The sequence below is a fragment of the Siphateles boraxobius genome, unplaced genomic scaffold, assembly GCF_051911475.1.
Source record: "Siphateles boraxobius isolate OS27281-9 unplaced genomic scaffold, OSU_SipBor_1 5, whole genome shotgun sequence".
NCBI classification, from domain to species: domain Eukaryota; kingdom Metazoa; phylum Chordata; class Actinopteri; order Cypriniformes; family Leuciscidae; genus Siphateles; species Siphateles boraxobius.
The window spans coordinates 19,142,907-19,165,380 of NW_027509141.1; the positions used below are offsets into that span (position 1 = coordinate 19,142,907).

At 36.7% G+C, this 22,474-nt stretch overlaps 2 protein-coding genes and 1 long non-coding RNA gene across 3 annotated transcripts in view; 1 reads left to right on the plus strand and 2 right to left on the minus strand.

Moving 5' to 3' along the window:
* LOC143711521 (uncharacterized) overlaps positions 1–8,867 on the minus strand; it is a 110,932-nt gene extending 102,065 nt beyond the window's left edge. Inside the window, exon 1 of the long non-coding RNA XR_013194863.1 lies at positions 8,801–8,867. This is a non-coding gene — a long non-coding RNA (uncharacterized LOC143711521). The remainder of the gene's footprint in view (positions 1–8,800) is intronic.
* A 2,989-nt stretch (positions 8,868–11,856) lies between these two features.
* On the minus strand, positions 11,857–16,473 carry arpc4l (actin related protein 2/3 complex, subunit 4, like). Its single transcript, XM_077203093.1, has 7 exons — positions 16,345–16,473; positions 16,025–16,124; positions 14,993–15,111; positions 14,791–14,902; positions 14,612–14,707; positions 12,554–12,724; positions 11,857–12,451 (listed from the first exon to the last, which is right to left on the minus strand). Exons 2-7 carry the CDS (start codon positions 16,025–16,027, stop codon positions 12,446–12,448), a joined length of 507 nt encoding a protein of 168 aa, XP_077059208.1. The 5' UTR covers positions 16,028–16,124; positions 16,345–16,473; the 3' UTR covers positions 11,857–12,445.
* On the plus strand, positions 16,424–22,407 carry tada3l (transcriptional adaptor 3 (NGG1 homolog, yeast)-like). Its single transcript, XM_077203092.1, has 9 exons — positions 16,424–16,783; positions 17,300–17,533; positions 17,616–17,866; positions 19,491–19,596; positions 19,746–19,878; positions 19,974–20,077; positions 20,196–20,296; positions 20,829–21,020; positions 21,350–22,407. Exons 2-9 carry the CDS (start codon positions 17,324–17,326, stop codon positions 21,540–21,542), a joined length of 1,290 nt encoding a protein of 429 aa, XP_077059207.1. The 5' UTR covers positions 16,424–16,783; positions 17,300–17,323; the 3' UTR covers positions 21,543–22,407.
* Positions 22,408–22,474: the final 67 nt, after the last annotated feature.

A 22,474-nucleotide genomic window follows, 5' to 3' on the forward strand; every position in this document is an offset into this window, starting at 1 on the left:
CTATTTGGACCACAGAAAGTTGATTTCGTGTCTTTGGGTAAAGGAATTATCTTACCCTCCTTCCAAAGTTTTGGACAGACACCACTAATCAAACATCTGTTGAAAATGTGACAGATTGGTTTAGAAATATGTCCAGCTGATAACTTCAACAGCCGACTATCCAAGTTGTCTGTGCCAACAGACCCACCAACAGTCAAAGATCTCAACAACATTTCCACCTGCACAACATTAACCTGATGAAATTCAAAACTACACAGTTTATCTTTCATAATACACCTTTCAATTAGCTCAACTGAGTTGTAATCAACATTGTATTTCATTGTCTCTCTAAAATTAGAAACCTTATTAACAAAATAATCATTAAAATAATTTGCAATCTGTATTGGCTTAGTCAAATAAACTCCATTCACTTCAACAAAAGAAGTACAAGTAGATTTTTTCCCCATGATTTCATTGAGTACCTTCCACATTCTCTTACTATCTGTACCACTATCATCAATTCTCTTCTTAAAATATTGTTTCTTTTTCACTCTGTTCACCTTGGTCACCTCATTCCTTAAAATACAATACAATTTTCTGTCCTTAGGAGAATCAGAAATAACCGCAACCTTTTTAGCCTCTTCCCTTTGAGCCATTAAACTCCTTAACTCACTATCAACCCAAGGAGCACTTTTGGCTTTAACTGTAAATTTCATCAATGGGGCATGATTGTTAACAACTCTCATAAAACAATCCATAAATAAATTAAGGGATGCATCAACATCATCAATGTCACTTATCAAATTCCATTTAATATTATCCAATTCATTTAGAAAACTCTCCTCATTAAATACCCTATAAGATCTTTTCATAATAATTTTAGGACAGGCTCTAGGTAGCTTAGTTTTCCTGGAGACAGCAATACAGTTGTGATCACTAAAGCCAACTGTTACAGAAATGGGTATTGAGCACATATCGGATTATTAGTGTAAATATGATCAATACATTTTGATGTTGAAAATCCTGTATTGTTACTAGAAATTCTTGTTGGTTGATTCATTAATTGAGATAAACCACAGGTGTCTGTCATGGTTTTAAGCTTGTTCTTCAAAGGACAAATATCAGACAGCCAATCAATATTTAAATCACCCAACCAGTATAGCTCTCTATTTTCCTCAGTCACCTTATCTAGCATATTACATAAACCATTTATATACTCTATCCTGGCACTAGGTGGCCTATAACAAAAACCAAGAATAATAGGTTTTAAATGTGGAAGATGTACCTGTAACCATAACACTTTCACATCATCAATCATTAAGTCATGTCTCAGTTTAACAGGGAAATGATCTCGTATATAAATGGCCACACCTCCTCCAAACCTGTTTCTATCATTTCTATAAATTGAAAACCCCCCTATATCAACATCTGAATTGTCTATGAAGTGATCCAGATGAGTTTCAGAAATCATAAGTATGTCTATTTTATTCAGTTGCAAAAATAAAGACAGGTCTTGAATTTTGTTCCTAAGACTACATATATTAATATGTGCAAGGATTAAACCTTTAGGCAATTTATTTATTCTGGTCATCTTAATTAAAGGTAAAAAAAATTTTTTTCAATTAAAGTCCTATATTATAATCTGGTTGAATATCTTGTACCCTAAGTTATTTTAACTTCATCAAGTAGGCTACATACAAATAAGTCCTACACACAGACACACATGCATGCACACAAACATATATAAAATTGAGCATTAAAGCTAATTAGGCCAATAACTGACTTTGTCCATCCCTTGGGGTGATAATCAGTTTATCATACTTCAAACTCGCTTTATCACCTCTCTCTCTGGCAGCTTTCACCTTCGGCCACAACTCCTTCCTCCTCAGTTGCACAGCTTCAGAGAAATCTTCGTTAATGTAGATCTTAGTGCCCTTTAATTTCTTGGCAGAAGAAAGAATCAGCTCTCTATCTTTAATGCGCAGAAGTTTGACAAAAATTTTCCTTGGCCTTCCAATCTCCTGAAACTGACCAAATCTCTGGGCACGCTCAATGTCCATATTTATTCCATCTAAGCCCAAGTTTTTTGAAAACATATCTCGCACCTTTTTCTCTGATTCACACCAATTCTCTCCTTTCTCGTCAGCAATGCCATCAATTAAAATATTTGTTCTCCTGCTCTGGTTTTCAATGTAATCAAGCTTGTTGAACATTACATCCAATTCCTGCTTGGAAGTAGTAATGTTTGTCTCAAATGCCCTTATCTTTGACTCAATCTCAGTGCATCCCATCTACTCCTCTTCAAACTTTGTTTGGGTAAATTCCAAGCTGGTCTTCAGCTCCTGTACATCTCTGATAACACCATCCAATCTTTTGTTAGTTCCATCCATGATCAGCTGAATGAAACATTTGAAGTTATCTTGCTGCTGCAATAACATATCTTTATAGATCGCTCTCTGCTGCTCCATTAACTGGGAGAGTACACTCATTGTGACAACAGCATCCTCCACACAAGGAGATGTTTTAGCATTTTTAGGCGGCATAATGTGTCTTACCAGGATGTACCAGAAGTTGAAGAAAGTTGCAAATGTTGATGGTGACAGATTTGTTTGTCAAGATCCTAGTAGGCCCAAAAGCCCATCAACTTGGGCTACAGCCCAAGCTCAGCGGATAGTAGAAATATTGTCCCCAATATTGAGACACAATTTAAATAAAATACAACTTGAGTCAATTAACCACTAAATTTGGTAATACCAGAAAGGATTCAATAGATTTTGTTAGATTCTAAGAGGCCAGGTTCTCAGACAAAACTCTTGGCAGCCATCTTGATCGATTTTGACGTATATTCAAATGTAACGGCTTCTCGGACAAGAAAAAATGTAGGTTGGGAACTGATTGGATCGTAGGAAGTTGGGCGTTACTAACTAAATAGAGGCAGATCTGAATGTCAGTTTGCAGTCAGTTGTGGAGGATATTTAGTCCCACCCTCCGTCGAGGCAAATGTAAAGAAGATAACAGATGTTGTTTTGAGGGGGAGGGGAGGTGGTCGTTTTTTTAAAATTAAAGAATAGAGTGCATGTGGATTTAAAAAAAAAAAAAACGTGCACAGATAAATTGTTCCTGAAATGTTTACATTCTGTAAAAATAAAAATAATTGTCAGTTTTAATTTCATCGTGACTTTGTCATAGATTTTTTTCCTAAACCTAACTACGTCCTATAATATTTATACTCTAGCGCGTCTACAGTCGACGTCGGCCGAGTCTAACCCTATAACCTAGCGCGTCTACACATCGACGTCGGCTAAATCTAATCCTATACTCTAGCGCGTCTACACATCGATGTCGGCTGAGCCTACTAACACAGCTATAATAACCAACAGACTTCATAAAATGCCTTTGAACGTGCTTTAATCACGGCCGGAGGATCTCAGACAAATTCCATTGAGAATCCCACCAGTAAACACGAATACAACAGTTTTTATAGAATAGGGGAATGGGCGAAAATGACATGATGCATTACATAATTTCCCCTACAATCTGATTGGTTCTTCATATGCAAACCCTTCTGTTACTAGGTAGGAGCAAATTCTGTTTTTGTGATTACTTGATAATAAGCACAAGGTTTCAAGTTTAGACATCTGTCTAGTTTCATTTCCCATATTTGTTATTTTTACATCTGCACCCGAAAGGTATATTTTTTTAACCTAGTTTTTGGTAATCCTTAAGGTGTCTAGAAAAGGAATTTTGATGTTCCCCATGCAAATTATTGCCCCATATGTAATTTTTTTGTATCATTTTTTGTGTCTACCCTACTACTAAATGTTACATTTAACATTGTTAAAAAAAATATTATTATATTTATCTTTAAGTGAGTATTAGATGATGGTAATATGTGATCTTAATGTAAAAATAGGGGAAATTAGCATATACAATTAAATTGTAAGATATTGATAAATGAAGATAAATCCCCAATATCGATAATATGCAATATATCATGCACCCCTAGTCATAATTATTTCCATTTCTGTTCCAGCAATCAACTTAGGGTTAGTGATTGAACGAGGCTCACACCTGTGCTACAGACATGAATGATACCTCAAATCATGTGGCATGTGGAAGATTGCGGTTGGAAGATGATATTATTATTATTATTATATGTTATTACTATTGCTTTTCAAAGTGATCAGACTTAGTATTTGTGCTTGGCTAAGCATAAAACAGGCGGTGGAAAAAATCCCTAATCAATATAATGGTATAAACGGCCCGCCACATCAGCACATCAGTAGATCTATAGCATCCAGGTATGATGGGTCATCTAATGTAAAGTGTGATTTAGAGAAGCCATTCAAACAACAAAGAGAAAATGAGCATGTTCTTAGTGCTCCAACTGCCCGATTTCACCTCAGCACTCAACAAAAAGGGTCTCTCTTTTTCTGGGAACAGGAAATCCCACTTCCAACCATTCCCCTGGAAACAGAACATAGTAGTCCTGACCTGACAGACACTTCTTGTGCTCAGGCCAGACAGCTGTGCTGTTTGTTAAAAAGGACATCTGTGGGTGTTCTTATGAAGGGCTGAGGACACAAAAGGAGGAATCAGTAGAAGAAGCAGCAGCTGGAAATTACAAATGGCTATTGCTCATAGGGATCAAAACCGGATCTAAGTATCAATTTGGCACACCTTGCTGAGGTATGCAATCCTTTTCTAAGAGACTGAACTTGCAATTTTCAATAAAACGGGTGGCGATTTACATTGATGGAGGGTCCTGAGCAATATCTAGGGAAGGGATAAATATCAGAATTTTGGGGTGGGATATTTTCATTGGGCCACTCACTTGGGTAACCCTAGTAACGTTATAGCAACACACTCATACAAATACAGAACCCGCACATGACATGCGAACAAAAATAAACATATTGTGACCACAAATTAAGAATTCGTGCCTTCTCTCATTTCAGTAAGTCGTGGCCAAAATGTACTTATTTGATCTTCGTTTTAGTTCAATTGTGGCCTCGAATTAAGAATTAATTCCCATGACTTATTAATTTGTCCTCTTGTTTTGATTTAACTGAAACAAGGGGTCAAATTACTACAACGTGGCCACTTTTTACAAAAAACAAGGGAACAAATTATATTGTGCAAATTACTTAAGAGGGAACGAAGTAGTAAAACGTTCTGACAGTCGTGGGGACAAACTTTATTTCTGGGAACAAAGAAATCCCTAAAGGAAGTCAAAACAAAAGTGTGTGTGTGTGTGTGTGTGTTTGTTTTTGTGATTTGTGAGGACACAAATGTGTATAATGACATGGGTATTACACTGGTATTACAACTTGAATGTGATTTATGAGGACATTTCATGAGTCCTCATATTTCAAATGGCTTTAAAAACATACTAAGCAGTGTTTTATTAAAAATATAAAAATGCAGAATGTCTCCTGTGATGGGTAGGTTTAGGGATAGGGGCAGTGTAAGGGGATATAATATACAGTTTGTCCAGTATAAAAACCATTACGCCTATGGAATGTCCTCACAAATCACAAAAACAAAGCTGTGTGTGTGTATGTGTCAATCAATATCAATAATAATAAAAATTACTACTGGCCATGGTTTTATGATAATCACTGCAATGATTCGTTTCCAATTTACTGTTAAAAACTACTGGACAGACTATTATTAACAGATTATACGATTGCAGTAATGTGTACACAAACTTTTGGTAAGTGACTAAAATGACTGTGCTATGTCTAGTATTCTATCCCACAGTGCATCACCTCTGTCCTCTGTGGTTATTTAGTGCCCTCTGCTGTCTGAGGTTTGTACTTCAGCTGCAGTATGAGAACCTGAGCATATTGACACTTCTGTTTTCTTTCACTTTCTGATTCAACTCACCCATCATTACAAAAAATGAATAATACTCATTTTATATAAAAAAAATACATATATATATAATATATATATATATATATATATATATATATATATATATATATATATATATATATATATATATATATATATATATGAAATAACATTTTAAATGTATTTTTAAGTATGAACCTTTAGATTTAAATATATATATTTTTTATTAAAAAAAGATTAAAATCAGAAAAGATTAGTAATGTGTATGTAACTTGACTGGAAGTGTGAATGGATCATAGTCAGGGTAGCTAGCTCCATATTTAATTTTTGACTGGAATAAAAATGAGGCTGTGAGGGATACAATTTAAATGCGTTCAATACTGTTGTTTAACAACAGACCTGTCACAATTCCCTAATATGTCTCTGTTTAAGGACTTATTTTGATGTTCTTTTGTCTTGATGAGCATGTGTTCAGCTCTTGTGGTTTAGTTCCTGGTTCCCTTGTCTCCATTGTAATCTTGTTAGTTTCCATAGTTACGCTTGTTTATCAACTAATCGTGACCACATGTCCTTCATTTAGCCCCTTGTTATCTTGTGCATTTAAACCCCCAGTCTTTATCTGTTCTTGGTCTTGTGTTAAAGCTTTGTGCTAGTATCTATCTATGTTTGGTTCCTAGTGTTTATTAAATGTTATTTCGTCATTCTTCTGCATCATGCCTCATTGTTGTGGATAATCAAGTCAAGCCAACGCGTGACAAAACCAGATTATTCAGCCAACGAAACGTCTTTTCAGGGAGAGGAACTTTCAGTTGACAAAAACTCCATAAAACAGTTTTAAAGTGCATTGAAAAAGACTAAGTCCATCCCTAACAGCCTCGGTCATATCCATCTGTGTTAAATTAAATATGGCGTGTAACCTGACTAATTTCTATGAAGTACATATTTTATATACAGATATTGACAAAAGCAAACAATGCCTTGGGGTCTATGTGTGGACTTGGAATGAATATTAAAATGTGTGCATAGAAAAAGGTCATCTAAAATGATTCTTTTCTTTTCTTTAAAGATACAATATATACAAAGTTCTGGCATGAAACTCTAGATGGTGCAGGCTAATAGATTATTTTACTCACCTGTTCATAATTACATCGTTATCTATAGGGCGCAGCTGATTGGTTCCTGCCATATCAGTAGCCAATGAGATTGCTGCTCAACCTTCCAATACTTTGGTAGCATTTGCCTTAGCAGTGCAGCGCACTTTCAGAAACCCTCCACCTTCCCCAGCTCCAGTATAAATCTGCTACGGGTAATTAATGTACGCTATATTGTCCAACAGCAGCATGTCTTTCTTGCCCACAGAAGAGTGTGGTGTATGTATTGGCAGTAGCAAGTCCCGTACTTGCTCTGCCGCAGCAGCAGCAGCAATAAAAGCAGCAGACCAAACATACAACATTGTCATACCAATTACCAAGCCAATCACTCCGAAAGTTGTCATGACAGAAATAAGTTTCAGCCCTCCAGTGGTTAAAAAACGTGCAACATGTGCCAAATCACCAGATTTGTAACGTAAATAATTTTAAGCATATGCCAGCACAGCACAAAATGTCAATATGTTTCTATGCAAACTGTTGTTCATTACGATTTCAAAATAAAAGTTCATGTTAACAGGGTTGTTCAATAAAACCAAATGATTACATTATTTTGATATTGTATTTCCTCATTTTATTATATAGGCCTATTTATTTTTATTATATATATATTTAAAGGCTAGGTCTATATTTATTACCAGACAAAAATTATCCGAATACTCGTTTAATCATACAAATAATCCCCAATTACCAAAATAATCATTAATAACAGCCCTAGATTAGTTAAGTTAGTTAGTTAGATTATATTTTTCCAGTCATATAATTTTTCATTGAATATTTTTTAAAAACAGTGTTAAAATATCGTCTCGTTCTTGTGAAACCAATATTGTGTATCATCTTGTCTCGTTACCTAAGTGTATCGTCACACCCCGACTCTTTATTTATTTATTTTTGTCAAGTTGAGCACACTTCGGGTACAATTTGACCCCAAAATATGGTCTGTACACAAACAACCTACAAGACATCTACACGTGATTTTGGGAGCAGATGACCCTGGCAATAAGGGGAAATCAACCTTCCCTAAAACAGCACTTGGATGACATTTCCACAGTTGCTGGAAAATAAGTCAATTTATGAACTGCAAAAGATAACGGAGAATAATAGATGTTCGTGAAGGCATCTGTAGTGAAGGGCATGTGAGCGAGGTGAGATGGGTGATGTTCAAAAGCCTGAGATGGAGTATTGACTTACAAACACCAAAGCCTTGGCCAGAGCCTTGCATTTAGAAAAACTATCACAATGCGCTACATTACTACAAGCTTTCAGACCAGCACATACTCGCCAACCGCTGAAACACAAATAAACCTTCCACATAATAATACCACATCAGATAACAGCCAGTACAAGCCAGATACAAAACTTTAGTAGGTCAAGTACTCATACGAGCAATCTTAATTTTTATATACAATCTTCTTTTATATGATTGATTTAAAAAATACAATATTTAAGTTGTTAATAAATAAATATAAAATAATATAATATGAATGAATGCATGAATGTTAGGGTTTTAGTTATATATAGTTAAGTCTTCTTCCTTTCTTTTTGGTTTGTTTTCATGGCTAGAGATAATGTCTTTTAACTCACTCAAAAGAACAAAAACAAGCTGCCCACTGTGCAAAGTATCTCCCTAGGCCTACGTTAATCCTCCATGTGAATTGCTGTGGGGTCAGCTGGAATCCCTTTGCACTGATATGAGAGCAGATTTACCCAGCCCTTGACCTTCATAAGTGCAGACATGATATTTGAACAGTATAATAATAATGCATGTCAACCAGCATGGAATGATATTCTGTGTTAGTGGGTGACAGACTCACAAGCATGTGGCATCCTGCTGTGTCTGACTGTCACAGTCTCTTGGCAAGATTCTTTCTCTGGTGAGACTGTGTCACAGAAGAGAAAATAAGTATCACCCAACTTAAAAGTGCTCTTAGCGATGTCACACATTTTTTAGGCCAAAACATTTTTTGTCACATACAGCAAACATCTCACTATCCGCTAGCTGCCTGTCCCCTGAACACACTGTAAAAAAACACGGTCTCTGCAGACACCACAGGCTCCAAAAACGGCAACCAAATCAAACTGGGCCAACCCGCACCACGAAACATAACAAACTGTTCCAGCTAATAACCGGCAAGAAGGATTTGGGGGCATTAGTGCGCGGATGAGGAGGAGGGAGGGTCTAGCTAGCCTCCGTTTTGTTTGACAGTACTTCGAACGTCAACAAGTGACGTCACCTAACATCGCTTAGAGCACCTTTAAAGCCCTGTCACAACAAACGCGGATATTAGGCGCGAAGATTTAGAATAGAAACTATGGATTCCTGTGGAGCAACTCACTTAGTTTCTACGTTAACAATTTCCCGCCTAGAATGTGAAGCCTTTTTTTCTTCAGTGAGTTTGGATTTTTGCCCCATTCGGCGACTAAATGAACGCCGACCAATAAGATTTGAGCTGTGGATCACATGACTGAAGCTTGATGGCATGTTTTACAATTTTGATGATGATACAAACTAGGGATGTCAAAAGACAAAAAGAAAAAAAATCAATTACCAATAATTCGTGTTTTATTGCATACAGTTAATGCATAGTTCCTTTTAAAAGTAAAACGAACTAACAATACAATCTGAGTACGAAAACTCGATTCGACAATGTAGCACATGTAACGTCACCATAAAATCAAAACAGACAATTCCTGTTTTTTATGGAATATTGAAATATTTATTATAAATGCTTTATTCATATGTAACGACAAAGGCCAGCTAGTGAGAGCTGAGCAAGTAAACCTCACTCACACAAAAGGTGCATAGCGACTGATGCTAGAGGCTGCGGTCTTTAGCGTCCTTGTTAGCATGCCCCCCACCCATGCCGGCAACCCAGGTTCAAGGCCCGCACAGAGCGGGACGAGTAAAGTCCTGGGGATACAATATTTTCCACGTTCTGCTCCATCAGCATTTCAGAGTATACTATTTTGGCCATGTGCACGGAAAGATGCATGCGGTGCATGCGCACTATCTAGTGGATTTTGTTTTCAAAGTCACTCGCACATGTGCTGTTGTACGCGACCTGTCCACACGGTCACAAAAATTGGCCAGTACGCGGACAAGGTGTGCGGACGTCAGCAGACCCTCCTGTTAGCGCGCCCGCCTCCCATGTCGGCGACCTGGGTTAAGCTAGTGTTAAGGCTCGTTTATACTCCAGTTTGGATGCATACATGGACAGCACAGACACGGACTACTTGTGTTTATACTGTCGGCTGAGGTCCGCTCGGTGAACGCGTTCCACGCATGCGCAGTAGATCGGCTTTTTCCAGCGCTTTGCGGTTTTAACCTATAGCGCACTCGCGGACAGTATAACTCTAGCTTTATACTTTCCGCATCCGCGCGAGGGTCCGCGTGACGTAAAAATCGGAGGGTGTGCGCGGAGGCTCCTTGCGGACGTCCGTGTGCCTCCCATTTTTTGTGACCGCAGCTGTCCATGTACGCGTCCAAACTTGAGTATAACCGAGCCTTTAGAGGTCCGCACAGAGCGGGGCGAGTAGGACCTGAGGGGTTACAGATGGACATTTTTTAAATTCGTATGCCTTTAATCTTCTCAATCTTTAATCAAAATAGGCGAGTTCGACTTGAAGTAGCGCTGCGCAGAACCATCAGTGTATGACAAAGTACCGCAGGAGCAATTTGAAAGCATACGGATCCATCTGTTCTCTAATCGCTCTCGCGATACTTTGATGTTATACACTGATCGGTCTGCGCAGCGCCGCTTAATGTTACATGCCAAATAACTTCCTCCCCCTCTTGCAGCGACAACTCTGCTCTGATGACGTGTTTACTGACGTGAGGGCGGGACAACCTGTCAATCACATGAGATATCAGCTATAGCAAACCACAACGACCCGATCAATTACAAATTGACAAAATCAAGTCCCGCCCTACAGACTTTAAAGTATAAATATAGTCATTGTGCATATACACAGAGACGGCATAGGTAGATTTAGGAGAAAAAATGATATATACTTCACTACCTGTCCCCATTGAGAACAAAGGGCTGTTGGCAGGTGTTGTAAATACAAATACCCCTGATAACACTGGCCTTTCTGACTCAAGGGTTGCAAGGTGCCATCACACAATCACAATGCATTTAAAGCCTTGGCTATTCCGCAACAATCCATGAAAAATGCACGTTTTTTTCAATAAAAAAGAAATAAAATAGAAAAGAAAAAAAGTAACAGAAAACGTTGGGAGTGGCTTAGGATTGCTTGATTACTGTAGTCTAACAGTTATCTTTTAAAGATTTCAATAAACAGCGAATTCTACTAACCACAAAATCATTCTCTGCCTAACATTCATTCAATTCATCAAGCCAGGCTGCTTTGTTTCATATTTCTTGCAAATCAATTTGATTGTGTTGTTATTGTGTCCGAACAGGAGCAATTAACATAATAACAAACCATTATCACAGTCAGATTACAATTAATTGACAGGACATCCATTGTTACCAATCTTTTCAAGTCATCATGCTCAAAATGAAAGTTCACAAAAGGACTTCTGTATTGATCTTTAAGCATTTGAGGATCAATATCCACTTCCGTACTCATTCTAGCTTTACGATTCTCATCAAATTTTAAGCACAGAATGCATGAGTAGCACAATTGACCTAGCAATGCAATAGCTTGGCTCAATACATGTCTCAGATGGCATTGTATAAGAAAAAAAGCCGATAAATAAGAACTAACAAAACTGAGGAAAGATCAATTATTATAAGTGGATTGAGAGCACAATCACAAGAGTAGTAATAACTACACGATAAAGTGCAATTTTAAAAAATGAGCAAGAAAAAGAAGTGAATGCAATTTAGAAATAAATCCAAAGAGGTACAGAAGCACAATATATTTTTATTGAAATTTTGTTGTTTTTACGCAGTTTTTTTTGTATAGTTATCTTATTGGAGTTTTATAGCTGTGCCATCCTTTTTTCTTATTTTTTCCCCCTCATGATCTCTTTAACATTAAATTGATTCTTTTCTTTCTTTGTAAAAAAAATTAAGCACATGAGTACATGTATATAAAAGACAACCGAAAAAAAAAAAACTAAAAAAAACTACAGTCCAACAAGATTCCTGTGCCCATCAATATTAATTACAGGTAATACTTTTAAGGACCTGCCTTGACTGTGTGTTTTCTTTTTTTTCTAACATCAGAAAACGAGTTATAAATTCTTGACTAAATGTACAATTGTTAATATCCATGGGCACAAGGAGCACCTTGAACAGAAGGCAAAGGGGGACTGCATATAGTGCTGCAGGACTGGCCAGTTGTTCCTGTAGATCTTCTTGCTTGGATGTGAACTAATAAACTCTTTTCCCTTTGCTCTGAGGAGATTTTAAAAACTTTGAATGTTTTTGTCCGCAGGAACCAAAGCAACACCAATCTCTGATAGGTATCAGGAATGTAGACAAGCATCCTCAGAACTAGAACAGAAAAAAATATATAAAAAGAGTCAAATTAAAAATTACTTTCTATTCTTCTAAATATGTCTTTTAAAAGATATACATGCAACATCTCAAACGTACGTTCTTGAGGAATTCTTCTGCGACAATTCGGGCCCGAGCGTTGACTGACAGCTTCATCTCGCTGATCTCCTTGTCGATCTCCTCCATGAAATGGATGACAAAGTCCACCAGCTTGTGTTTATACATCTGTTCTGTGTGGAAGTTGGTGATGAGGAAGCTGATGTCATAGCCCTGAAATGCACAAAAGGAAATGAGAAAACATGGTAATATCAGTTTACGTACGTCACTTACACATTATTTAGCATTTCAAAAATAGCCTGATGTGAAGCTACATTATGCAGCATTTGTTCCAAAGTCCTACATGACTACATGCATGATAGGTCCGTGTAGTTGGCAGCCAACGGATTTTCGTTAAAAAAAACCCGGCAGTTTCCCAATTACCATTAGTAAATAGGAAAACAAAAAAAACGGAAAAAAACCCATTATTCGTTTTGATATAAAAAAAATCTCATTATCCGATTGTCCTTTATGTGTTTATAGATGGAAATCGGAAATCAAAATACGTAATCCTTCAAAATCGTAATCGTAAATCGTAATCCTTAATTCTGCACTGGTATTTTTTCGTGACCCGGAAGTTACTCCCGCCACGCCAAGACCCGCCCTATTTGAAAAATGTATCTGATATTTTCGGAGTTGTGAGATCCAGGCGATCACCGGGCGTTCAGCGCTCATTAACCCCGACGGGAACAGCTGTTCCTCGGCTAGTGCTTCTGATGTTTGCCGCTGGCTCTGATGTCTTTAGTCTAGTGGTTAAACATGAGATATAATTTGTCTTGTGCATAAGTCGATCTTTGGTCTCACTCATCTATAGTTTGTTCCATAGTAAATCGTTTTGGCTGAGGGCAAAGTTTCATAACTTTATATATTTAGGCTATTTAACTTTAACTTTGTAGCCTATTAGAGAGCTGACTTATTTTTGACTTAATTGTTTGTTTTATTGTTATGCATTGTATAGCTTCTTATACCTATTAGGCTACTTACACTTTTATACTGGATATTATTGATCATTAAAACTGACATTTAACAAAAAAGACAGGGTTGTGTAATTTTATATTCTAAAATATTTTATATATATATATATATATATATATATATATTACTATAGATTCTCTTCACTGTATGTACATGTATAATAAAATAAAATGACACAACCCTGTCTCTGTTTGTTAAATATCAGTTTTAATGATCAATAATGTTTCATATTTTTAAAATAAAAACAAAAAGAAGCAGGGTTGTGTTTTATATTTTGTGTTGTTATAAATATATGCAGTGAAGATAATCAATATGCATTGCCTGAAACACATTTGTGTGGCCATTAATATGTTGAAGATTTTTTTAAACGAAAAGAGGCAGAGTGGTGTTTTATTACATATTTCGCTTTATTGTTGATATACATAAAGAGATAACCGTAGTAGCCAGAGCGTGCTGAGTCACGCTATCAAGAACGCCGCTGTTCCATTTGCAGAATAACCTGACTTGCGTCCTCTCGTCCTCAGGAGTTCGTTCTCCTGAGTCCAACTCGGCAAGTCCGAAGTTTGCGTATACTTGGTATTGAGAAACGGCCTATATCTATGACAACCGCTTACTACTTACGATCGCTTCCGGGTCACAAAAAATACCAATGCAGAATTAAGGATTACGACTTAAACATACGTATTTTGATTTACGATTTCCATCCATAAACACATCAAGGACAATCGGATAACGAGATTGTTTTTCGTTTTCCGTTTTTTAATATCAAAACAAAAAACGAAGAATGGGTTGTTTTTCGTTTTCCGTTTTTTAATATCAAAACAAAAGACGAAGAATGGGTTGTTTTCCGTTTTTTGTTTACCGTTTTTTAATATCAAATCAAAAAACGAAGAATGGGTTGTTTTCCGTTGTTTGTTTTCCTATTTACTAATGGTAATTGGGAAACTGGCCGTTTTTCGTTTTTGTTTGTTTCCTTTCAAAACGAAAATCCGTTGGCCGCCAAGTACACGGACCATGATATGCGTGTTTGGTTTAATAAATTGTACATTGCTTCATCCCTTGTTTGTTCTTCACAACAGATCTTACCTCAACAGGTTTCCTCCGCAGGATGAAGAAGTTCTCTGCTCGCATCATCATGAACCTCATAAATTTATGGCAAAGGATCTTCTCAATCTCATCGGCCTAAGAAGACCATGAATATCTTTAGAAGATGATGGCAAGAAAAAGACATCACTACATCTGTCTTCAGCAGTTCATCTACATACCTGTTTGACAGCAATGCTGACTCTCACTGAGTTTATAGACCCCTCGATCAGGACCTTTTCCTTGTCATTGCGGCTTATGACCACCGGCTGCAACAGAAGCTCTTTGCTGCTTCTGTATTGAAAGACATACATTGCACCGATTATCAGTTAAAAACATATCATATATAGAGGGAGGATGTGGGTTTATGAGTGATTTCCTTACCTAACCTCCACCTCAGGCTTGTTGTGTCGCTCCACCACCTGAGAGGAGAAGTTCTCCAGACACAGGGCTGCTTGAAGAGTGGCGCGCACTGCATTCAGGTAGGGTCGCAATGTCGCCGTCTACATATAAAACATTTAATATTTAATTAAATAAATATAGCGATAGTCTTTTCTGCTCTGCTTTATTATATATCTGAGTGGAACAGCTCTGCAAACAAGAAAAAAATGTAGGGCAGGACTTGATTTTGTCCATTGGAATAGATTGGATGGTTGTGGTTGGCTATTGCTTTGATTTCATGTGATTGACAGGTTGTCCCGCCCTCGCGTCAGTAAACACGTCACCAGAGAAGAGAAGTCGTTGCAAGTGGGAGGGGAAGTTATTTTGATTAAAGATTACGAGGGCACATTAATAAATGTAATAAAAATATATATATACATATATAACAATGATGTACGCGGATAAATCATTTAACAAATACTAAAATATTCCTCAACAAACAACTGTCCATTTCGATTTCATGGCAACACCTCGTTTTATAAGCGCACCGACTGTAACGTTAGTTTAAATGTGACTAATTTTAATTATTAACACAGAAATATGATTGTCTGTGGGTGGAAGAGCTGGTTTGGTCTTGGTCATTCCACTGAGCTCGAGTCAATCATTTAACTTAGGTGCTAAAGTGTCATTCATCAGCCTGAAATCACTTCTTAATCACAAGATTGATTGGTCTGAATAAATTAAACACGAGTCATTTACTAAATATTTGATCTATACAGTGAAATGTGAGCAAAAAGTGCATTTAATGTTGTTGATTCTGCCAAAAAGATGCTTTGCCTGCAAAATCACTGACGTTAGCCAGCTAGCAATAACCAAGACAGACTAACATCACTCGATCAAATAAGCCAAAAAAAAAAAAAAAACACTGCTATGATCACAAGCAATTATTTTACGGATATGCTGTTTAGATCATTTGACTGCTGGCGCTATAATAAAAACAATCTAAGCAACTTTCTAGAAATCTAATTCTCTTACCATTTTATATGAGGTCTGTGGAGGAAGACGGAAGTCCGCACGCCACGCCTAGAGATGAGAAATCACGCCTCCATTGCGTTCTCACATTTCCGTAATATACCTATTAGAAGTGCAATAGGTTAAATGATCATACGCTCATGATTTTAATGTATACGAGTGAATGGTGGATGATCAAATGCATTTTCATACAAATGCAAGTTCTCATATTTTAGATTTTAAAGAACGATGAAATTTATCGAAAATGATGAAAAACACCAAAACGCCCATGAGCATTTCACATCTTTTCTTATATTTACGGTCGAGCCCAGTAGCAATCTTACCTTGATTCGCTTTTTCTTCCTTATATGGCAAATAACACGAGAGGTCAAATAAATTCCATCAAAAGAGGCGTTTGTCTACAAATATTACTGTGCTGAAATAAACATTATTTATTTTGTGGATGTAAACAGCACGTGAGTCTCTAAAAAGAAATAATCTTTATTTATACTGCTTGGACGCGCTTCATTCAGGAATGTACCATTCCATACGCTGCGCTGTAATGTTGTGGACGTTAACTGTCAAGTTTGAGTATTTATCTGATCTTAAATAATGACTTTACAGATGGTACTCAAAAACTGGTCTAGACGTGTTAATTAAACAAACGCTAATCATACTAAAGTACCTGTAATACACATGAAATGTAATAAAATTTAATCGGCGAATGTTCTCCCCCGTGCTGAGATAATGGAATAGTCAGTAATGGATGCCCCTTTATCGGAGGTAAACAATTATATTTTATGAATAAATGCTTTGTACGAATTCAGGTTATCCTCCTGTTTTGACTTTCAACATATTTTTAAAATGTCTTTATAAGCTTTTCATTGCATACAATGTGGATATTTATTGATGAATGTTACAATTGGTTCTCTGTGGTTTGAACAGCATGCAGTTGAATTAGCATGTAGCCGTTAGCTTACAATTGCTGCTCAAGATCTAACACTACTCTCATATATGGTGCTCAATATTACATAACAGTGTGAGAGAGAATACAGGGGTGCAATACATTCAACGTTGGCATTGTCACAGATTAAACCTTATGCATAACATCTACAGCAGTCCATCTCTAGCATTATTTCTCTGTAACTTAGATGTTTACTAGCAACCATGCCTTTACAACATAAACAAAATCATTTACAGTCTTGTGTTCCTCATTAATAGTAAAGACTTAATCAAACCCCCTTGGATACCTTGCACAACCCTGACTTTATTTATATATAAACAATAAAAAAAAATCAGATATAGGTTCCTGTTAATGAGAAGATGAGTGAACTGAAGGACTGCCCCCCTCTGAAGTACTATGACTTCAAACCTGTGGACCATGTAAAAGTGTGTCCACGCTACACTGCAGTACTCAGCCGCTCAGAAGATGACGGCATTGGCATTGAAGAGCTGGACACGCTTCAGCTTGAGCTGGAAACACTCTTATCCTCTGCGAGCCGACGTCTCAGAGCGCTGGAAGAACAGAGACAGGTGAAAAGTAATGTTTTTCTATTTGTTTTTTTCCTACCTACTGCCCCTGTCTAAAGTTATTTATGTTTTTTCTGTGAAACAGATTCTTACTGACTGGCAGGACAAAAAAGGGGACAAAAGATTTCTGAAATTAGGGAAGGATCCAGATCCCGCAACCTCTTCTCGCCATTCCAAGCCCAAAAAACAGAAGCTTGATGGAAAAGGAAGTCATGGTCCTGGACCTGGACCTGGTAGACCAAAGTCTAAGAACATACAGACCAAGGTCCAGGACTTTGAATTTGAAGTGGACCCCCAAGATATACCACGCAATCCTAAAAATGATGCTCCCAACAGGTTTGTTGACAGATTTAGGACACAAATCAGATTTTTGTTGACATAAACGCTAGGTATCAAATAAAATCAAATATCAATTCTTTCTCATTTCATGCTTTATTGATTTCAAAGGAGACATATTAAGTTATCAGTATCCAGTTAAAGATTTGTATTTAATTATTTAAACACAAATGCAAGCCTGAACTTGAATTCAGGAAGGATGTGACAGTGACAGTAAAGCCATTTATGATGTTTCAAAGATTTCTCTCCCGAATCAATGCTGTTCATTTTAACTTTCTATTAGGGATGCACCAATATGAAAATTTTGGTCAATATTGATAACCTATAACTGATATATTCACCAATAAATACAGTCAAACCAAATTTATTCAGACACCTTCAACATTTCTCACATTATCACAGTTTATTCGCAATAATTTAGAAAATGGTAATAAAAATATGACAACTCAGAGTTATCAAATCAGTTGATATTTTACATGTTTTGGCCATACTTCTGTTAGACCGTCTCCCAAATGAATTAGGTTGAATAGCTGTCAGCTGTTAAATTTAAGTACACAATTAGATAATACCATTTTTATTCGACCAATTACCAAGCAATGCTTCATTTTGTTCAGTCTGTGGTGTAAAGAGGTCGCATTAGCAATTAAAGAAAAACACTTCAGCAAAACTTGGTCAGGTCATTTGGCCCAAATATTTATACATTTTTCTGTATGAAGAATTTTTGGGTATGTTACTGTTTACTTTATTTTGCTATCTTCACTTACGTAATGCACTATTGTGTCCTGCACCCAATAGTAAAAAAAATATCAACAATTATATATGGTGTCTGAAGAATTTTTGGTTTGACTGTATACTTCTGAATTTTTTATAATTATTGAAAGCCTGATAACAAAAACAAAAGTCTTACCATTAAAAGCCATGTCCCAAACACACATTATAATGTTCGATTGATAATTTTATGTTGCCTATATGACAGACTTGTGCTGCACACTTTACTGTATTTTCCTTTTTGAAATGATTTCAATCATATTTCAAGCAATTCAAAATCATCATGTTGAACACTACGCAACTGAAGTGTCTCAGTTGAAGGAAATAATCTATTATTTGTTGTCTTTAATATATCGGCCACATTTTCTTATTGGGCTAATAAAAATAACATAGAAAATGAACATATATCGGCCGATGCCGATATGGTAGCCGATATATTGTGCATCCCTACTTTCTATTTATTAAAGAACCCTGAAAAAAATCATGGTTTCTGCAAAAATGGTAAGAAATATATATTAAAGAAATATTAAAGACATAAACATTATTAATAGAAGACACAATTGTTATCAACATTGATTATAATAATGATAATAATAATAATAATAATAATAATAATAAGTGTTTCTTCAGCATCAAATCAGCTTATTAAAATGATTTCTGAAGGATCATGTGACACTGAAGACTAGAGTAATGATGCTGATGATTTTGCTTTGCCATCACAGGAATGAATTACATTTTAAAATATATTAACATAGAAAACCATTATTTTACTTTTTGAGCATAAGAGACTCTTTCAAAATCATTAAAAAAAAAATTGTACCAACCAAGTGTTTTTTTTTTTATGTGTGTAAAACAGATTCTGGGCCTCAGTGGAGCCTTACTGTGCAGACATCACAAATGAAGAGATCCGAGTTCTGGATGAGCTGCTCAAAGTCCCTGAAGATGAAGCGGAGTACTACAAAGTAAAGATCTTTTACAATCCAGTTCCTGCTCTGCATTATTGCAGCCTTCCCTTCCCTTCAGCTGCTTCTGTATTCAAAAGAAATGCTTGTTAAATGGATTTTGTGTTTATTGTTCACTTCTGAACCCTGACTGGGGGTTTTCCTTGCAGATCCCAGCTCTTGGAAAGCACTATTCCCAACGCTGGGCTCAAGAGGACCTGTTAGAGGAGCAAAGAGAGGGAGCCAGAGCCAATGACAAGAAAAAAAGCATAATGGGTCCTCTTTCTGAACTGGATGCTAAAGGTAACCGTGTCGTTAAAGATGTATCTTGATTCCGGTTGCAGCATTGATTTTTTTGCATCCGTTTCTTTTATCCTCTATTATTCTGGATTGTGTAGATGTAGACGCCCTACTGAAGAAATCAGAGACTCAGCATGAACCTCCTGACGACGGCTGTCCCTTTGGCCCTCTCACTCAGCGGCTTCTACAAGCGCTTGTTGAGGTCAGTGACTCATCATTTGCTTTAATAAGTCATTATATTGTCCAACATTTAGTCAGCTTTGTTACAGCTCAGTTTAAATCAGTGGTTTATTTCAGTCATATCCTTTTTATGCATGTAGGAAAACATCATATCTCCTATGGAGGATTCCCCTATTCCAGACATCCCAGGGAAGGATGATGGGGCCGGTACGTCACCTCGTAGCCAGGGTAAAGCCTTCAGGTAAAAACAAAAATAACATCACAATTTTTTAATAAATGTTATTACTGTCACTTTTTATGCAATTTAATGTCTTTGCTAACTGACCCAAAACTTTTGAACAGTTGTTTTAACACCTCTTGACTCTCGTTCTGACACTCTAAACCATTTTGTTTGTCCTCTGTCAAATGGTATTTGAATACAAGAACACGTCTTATGCAAAACAGAAACGTTTCCAATCTTTTACAATCAACGTTCAGCCAACCAGCCATATGTGTTAATCGACTTTGACATTGAAACTGGACATTCTTTGACAGGAAAAAAACTGTGGATTTGGGAAATGATCCGATGGTGAAAAGTGTACATGAACGGGATGACAAGATATTTAGCTATTAGTTAAGATTATTCAATTGCCTCCATGGCCTGGGTGACATCATCCAAAATTGAAAGTTGTTTCAGATGCAGAGAAAGCATTAAAAAGAAAATGTTTTCTTTGTAATAATAACGTGCACAATAATTAAGTTCACGGAATATTTTCTCATTCTGTTTTCCCCAGTGTGCCTCACACACGCTCTCTGGAGGCTCGTATAAGAGAGGAGCTGGTGTCTCAGGGGCTGCTGGACTCTGATGAGAGGCAAGGTGTCGGAGGAGAATCTGAAGACGAGGTGCTGGCTGAGCTGCAGAAAAGACAGGCTGAACTCAAAGCTCTGACTGCCCACAACCGCTCACGCAAGCAGGAGCTGCTCAAGTGAGTCTCACCCAAAGAACAGATCAAGATGAAATCTGGCTCAGGAAAATAAGCCTGTAATCTTTCAAAAGAGTTAGAGGGAGCAGTCTGATGTGACAAGTTGTGATTTTCTTTTCCATAGTTTTAGTCAGATGAAAACTGCATTGAAGCAGCCAGCTGTGTATTTTTTTAGCTGTCAAGAAAGATTTTTTTAGCTGTTTTTTTAGCTGTCAGAGTTTTAACTTGAAATATCTTGTGGTATAGTTTTTTCCCCATATGCATTGTGAAGTGCAAGGCTTAATGTGATTTTTCAGGAAAGTCACATTTCTCTTTTCATCCTGTTCATGCAGGTTGGCACGGGAAGAGATGCGAAAACAGGAGCTTCGACAGCGGGTCCGCGTGGCTGATAACGAGGTCATGGAGGCCTTCCGTCGCATCATGGCAGCCAGGCAAAAGAAACGCACTCCAACAAAAAAAGAGAAAGATCAGGCGTGGAAAGCTTTAAAAGAGAGAGAAAGTATTCTCAAACTCTTAGATGGATAAATATGAACGGCGGATAAAATGTGATGTGTTTTCATTCATGTTTTTTGGCTATGGACACTTCATTAAGAACACGTAAATGAACATTTAATAAAGTTGTTCATATGTTATGACTACTCTCTATCCAAAATAAGACCTGACTAGTTGTGATAAATAAAGGTGTTTGACACTATGGGTTTCAAGTGCGGGTAAATTGACATTGTTGATGCCAGAAGTATGGCACCTTGAGTTTACCATTTATTTTTCTTCTTTCTGTACAGTTCCAAATTAAACTGATTACCAGAATAGTTTGATATTGTGAAAGTGACTGTTCTCCCAAAAATTACAATTCTGTCATCCTTTACTCAGCCTCATGTCGTTTTAAACCTGTATGACTTTCGTTCTTCTTTGGAACATAAAGGAAGATATTTTGAAGATTGTTGGTAACCAAAAAGTTTTGGTGACAATTTACTTTCATTGTATGGACACAAACACTGACATTTCTAAAAAATATATTATTTTGTGTTTCACAGAAGAAATAAAGTCATACAGGTTTGGAATGACATGAGGGTGAGTAAAAGAGGACAGAATTGTCATTTTTGTTTCTATCTCTTTAAAGCGTTTGTCATAGTGTTGATAGTATTTTGTTACTACATTGGATAGAGAAGGTACACGTTATTTTTGAGTTTTTATAAGAGTAAATGGAAATAAAGCTTGTATAAAGGTATTGTAATTGGAAATATCAGCGTTTGTAAATTCATGCTTATGTTGTCATTTATTTCAGTTCATGTTGATTTAATCGTATGTATCTGACATTTTATAAACTACTTCTAAACATTGCTGTTGCATGTATGTGTGTGTTTGAAAATAAAAACAAAATTTTTGTTAATTATTAGTCTACCGTTCTCTCTATTCTGTATGCAAAGCATTGATTAGAGGAGTTATGACCGGTTGTC

Coding starts and splice junctions, on each gene's coding strand:
- arpc4l (XM_077203093.1), bottom strand. Junction 14,708..14,790: donor TCAGCATTGCTGTCAAACAG/GTATGTAGATGA, acceptor TGGTCTTCTTAG/GCCGATGAGATTGAGAAGAT. Junction 12,725..14,611: donor TGCGGAGGAAACCTGTTGAG/GTAAGATCTGTT, acceptor TGTGCATTTCAG/GGCTATGACATCAGCTTCCT.
- tada3l (XM_077203092.1), top strand. CDS start 17,324: ATGAGTGAACTGAAGGACTGCCCCCCTCTGAAGTACTATGACTTCAAA. Junction 17,534..17,615: donor CGCTGGAAGAACAGAGACAG/GTGAAAAGTAAT, acceptor TCTGTGAAACAG/ATTCTTACTGACTGGCAGGA. Junction 19,879..19,973: donor TTCTGAACTGGATGCTAAAG/GTAACCGTGTCG, acceptor TGGATTGTGTAG/ATGTAGACGCCCTACTGAAG.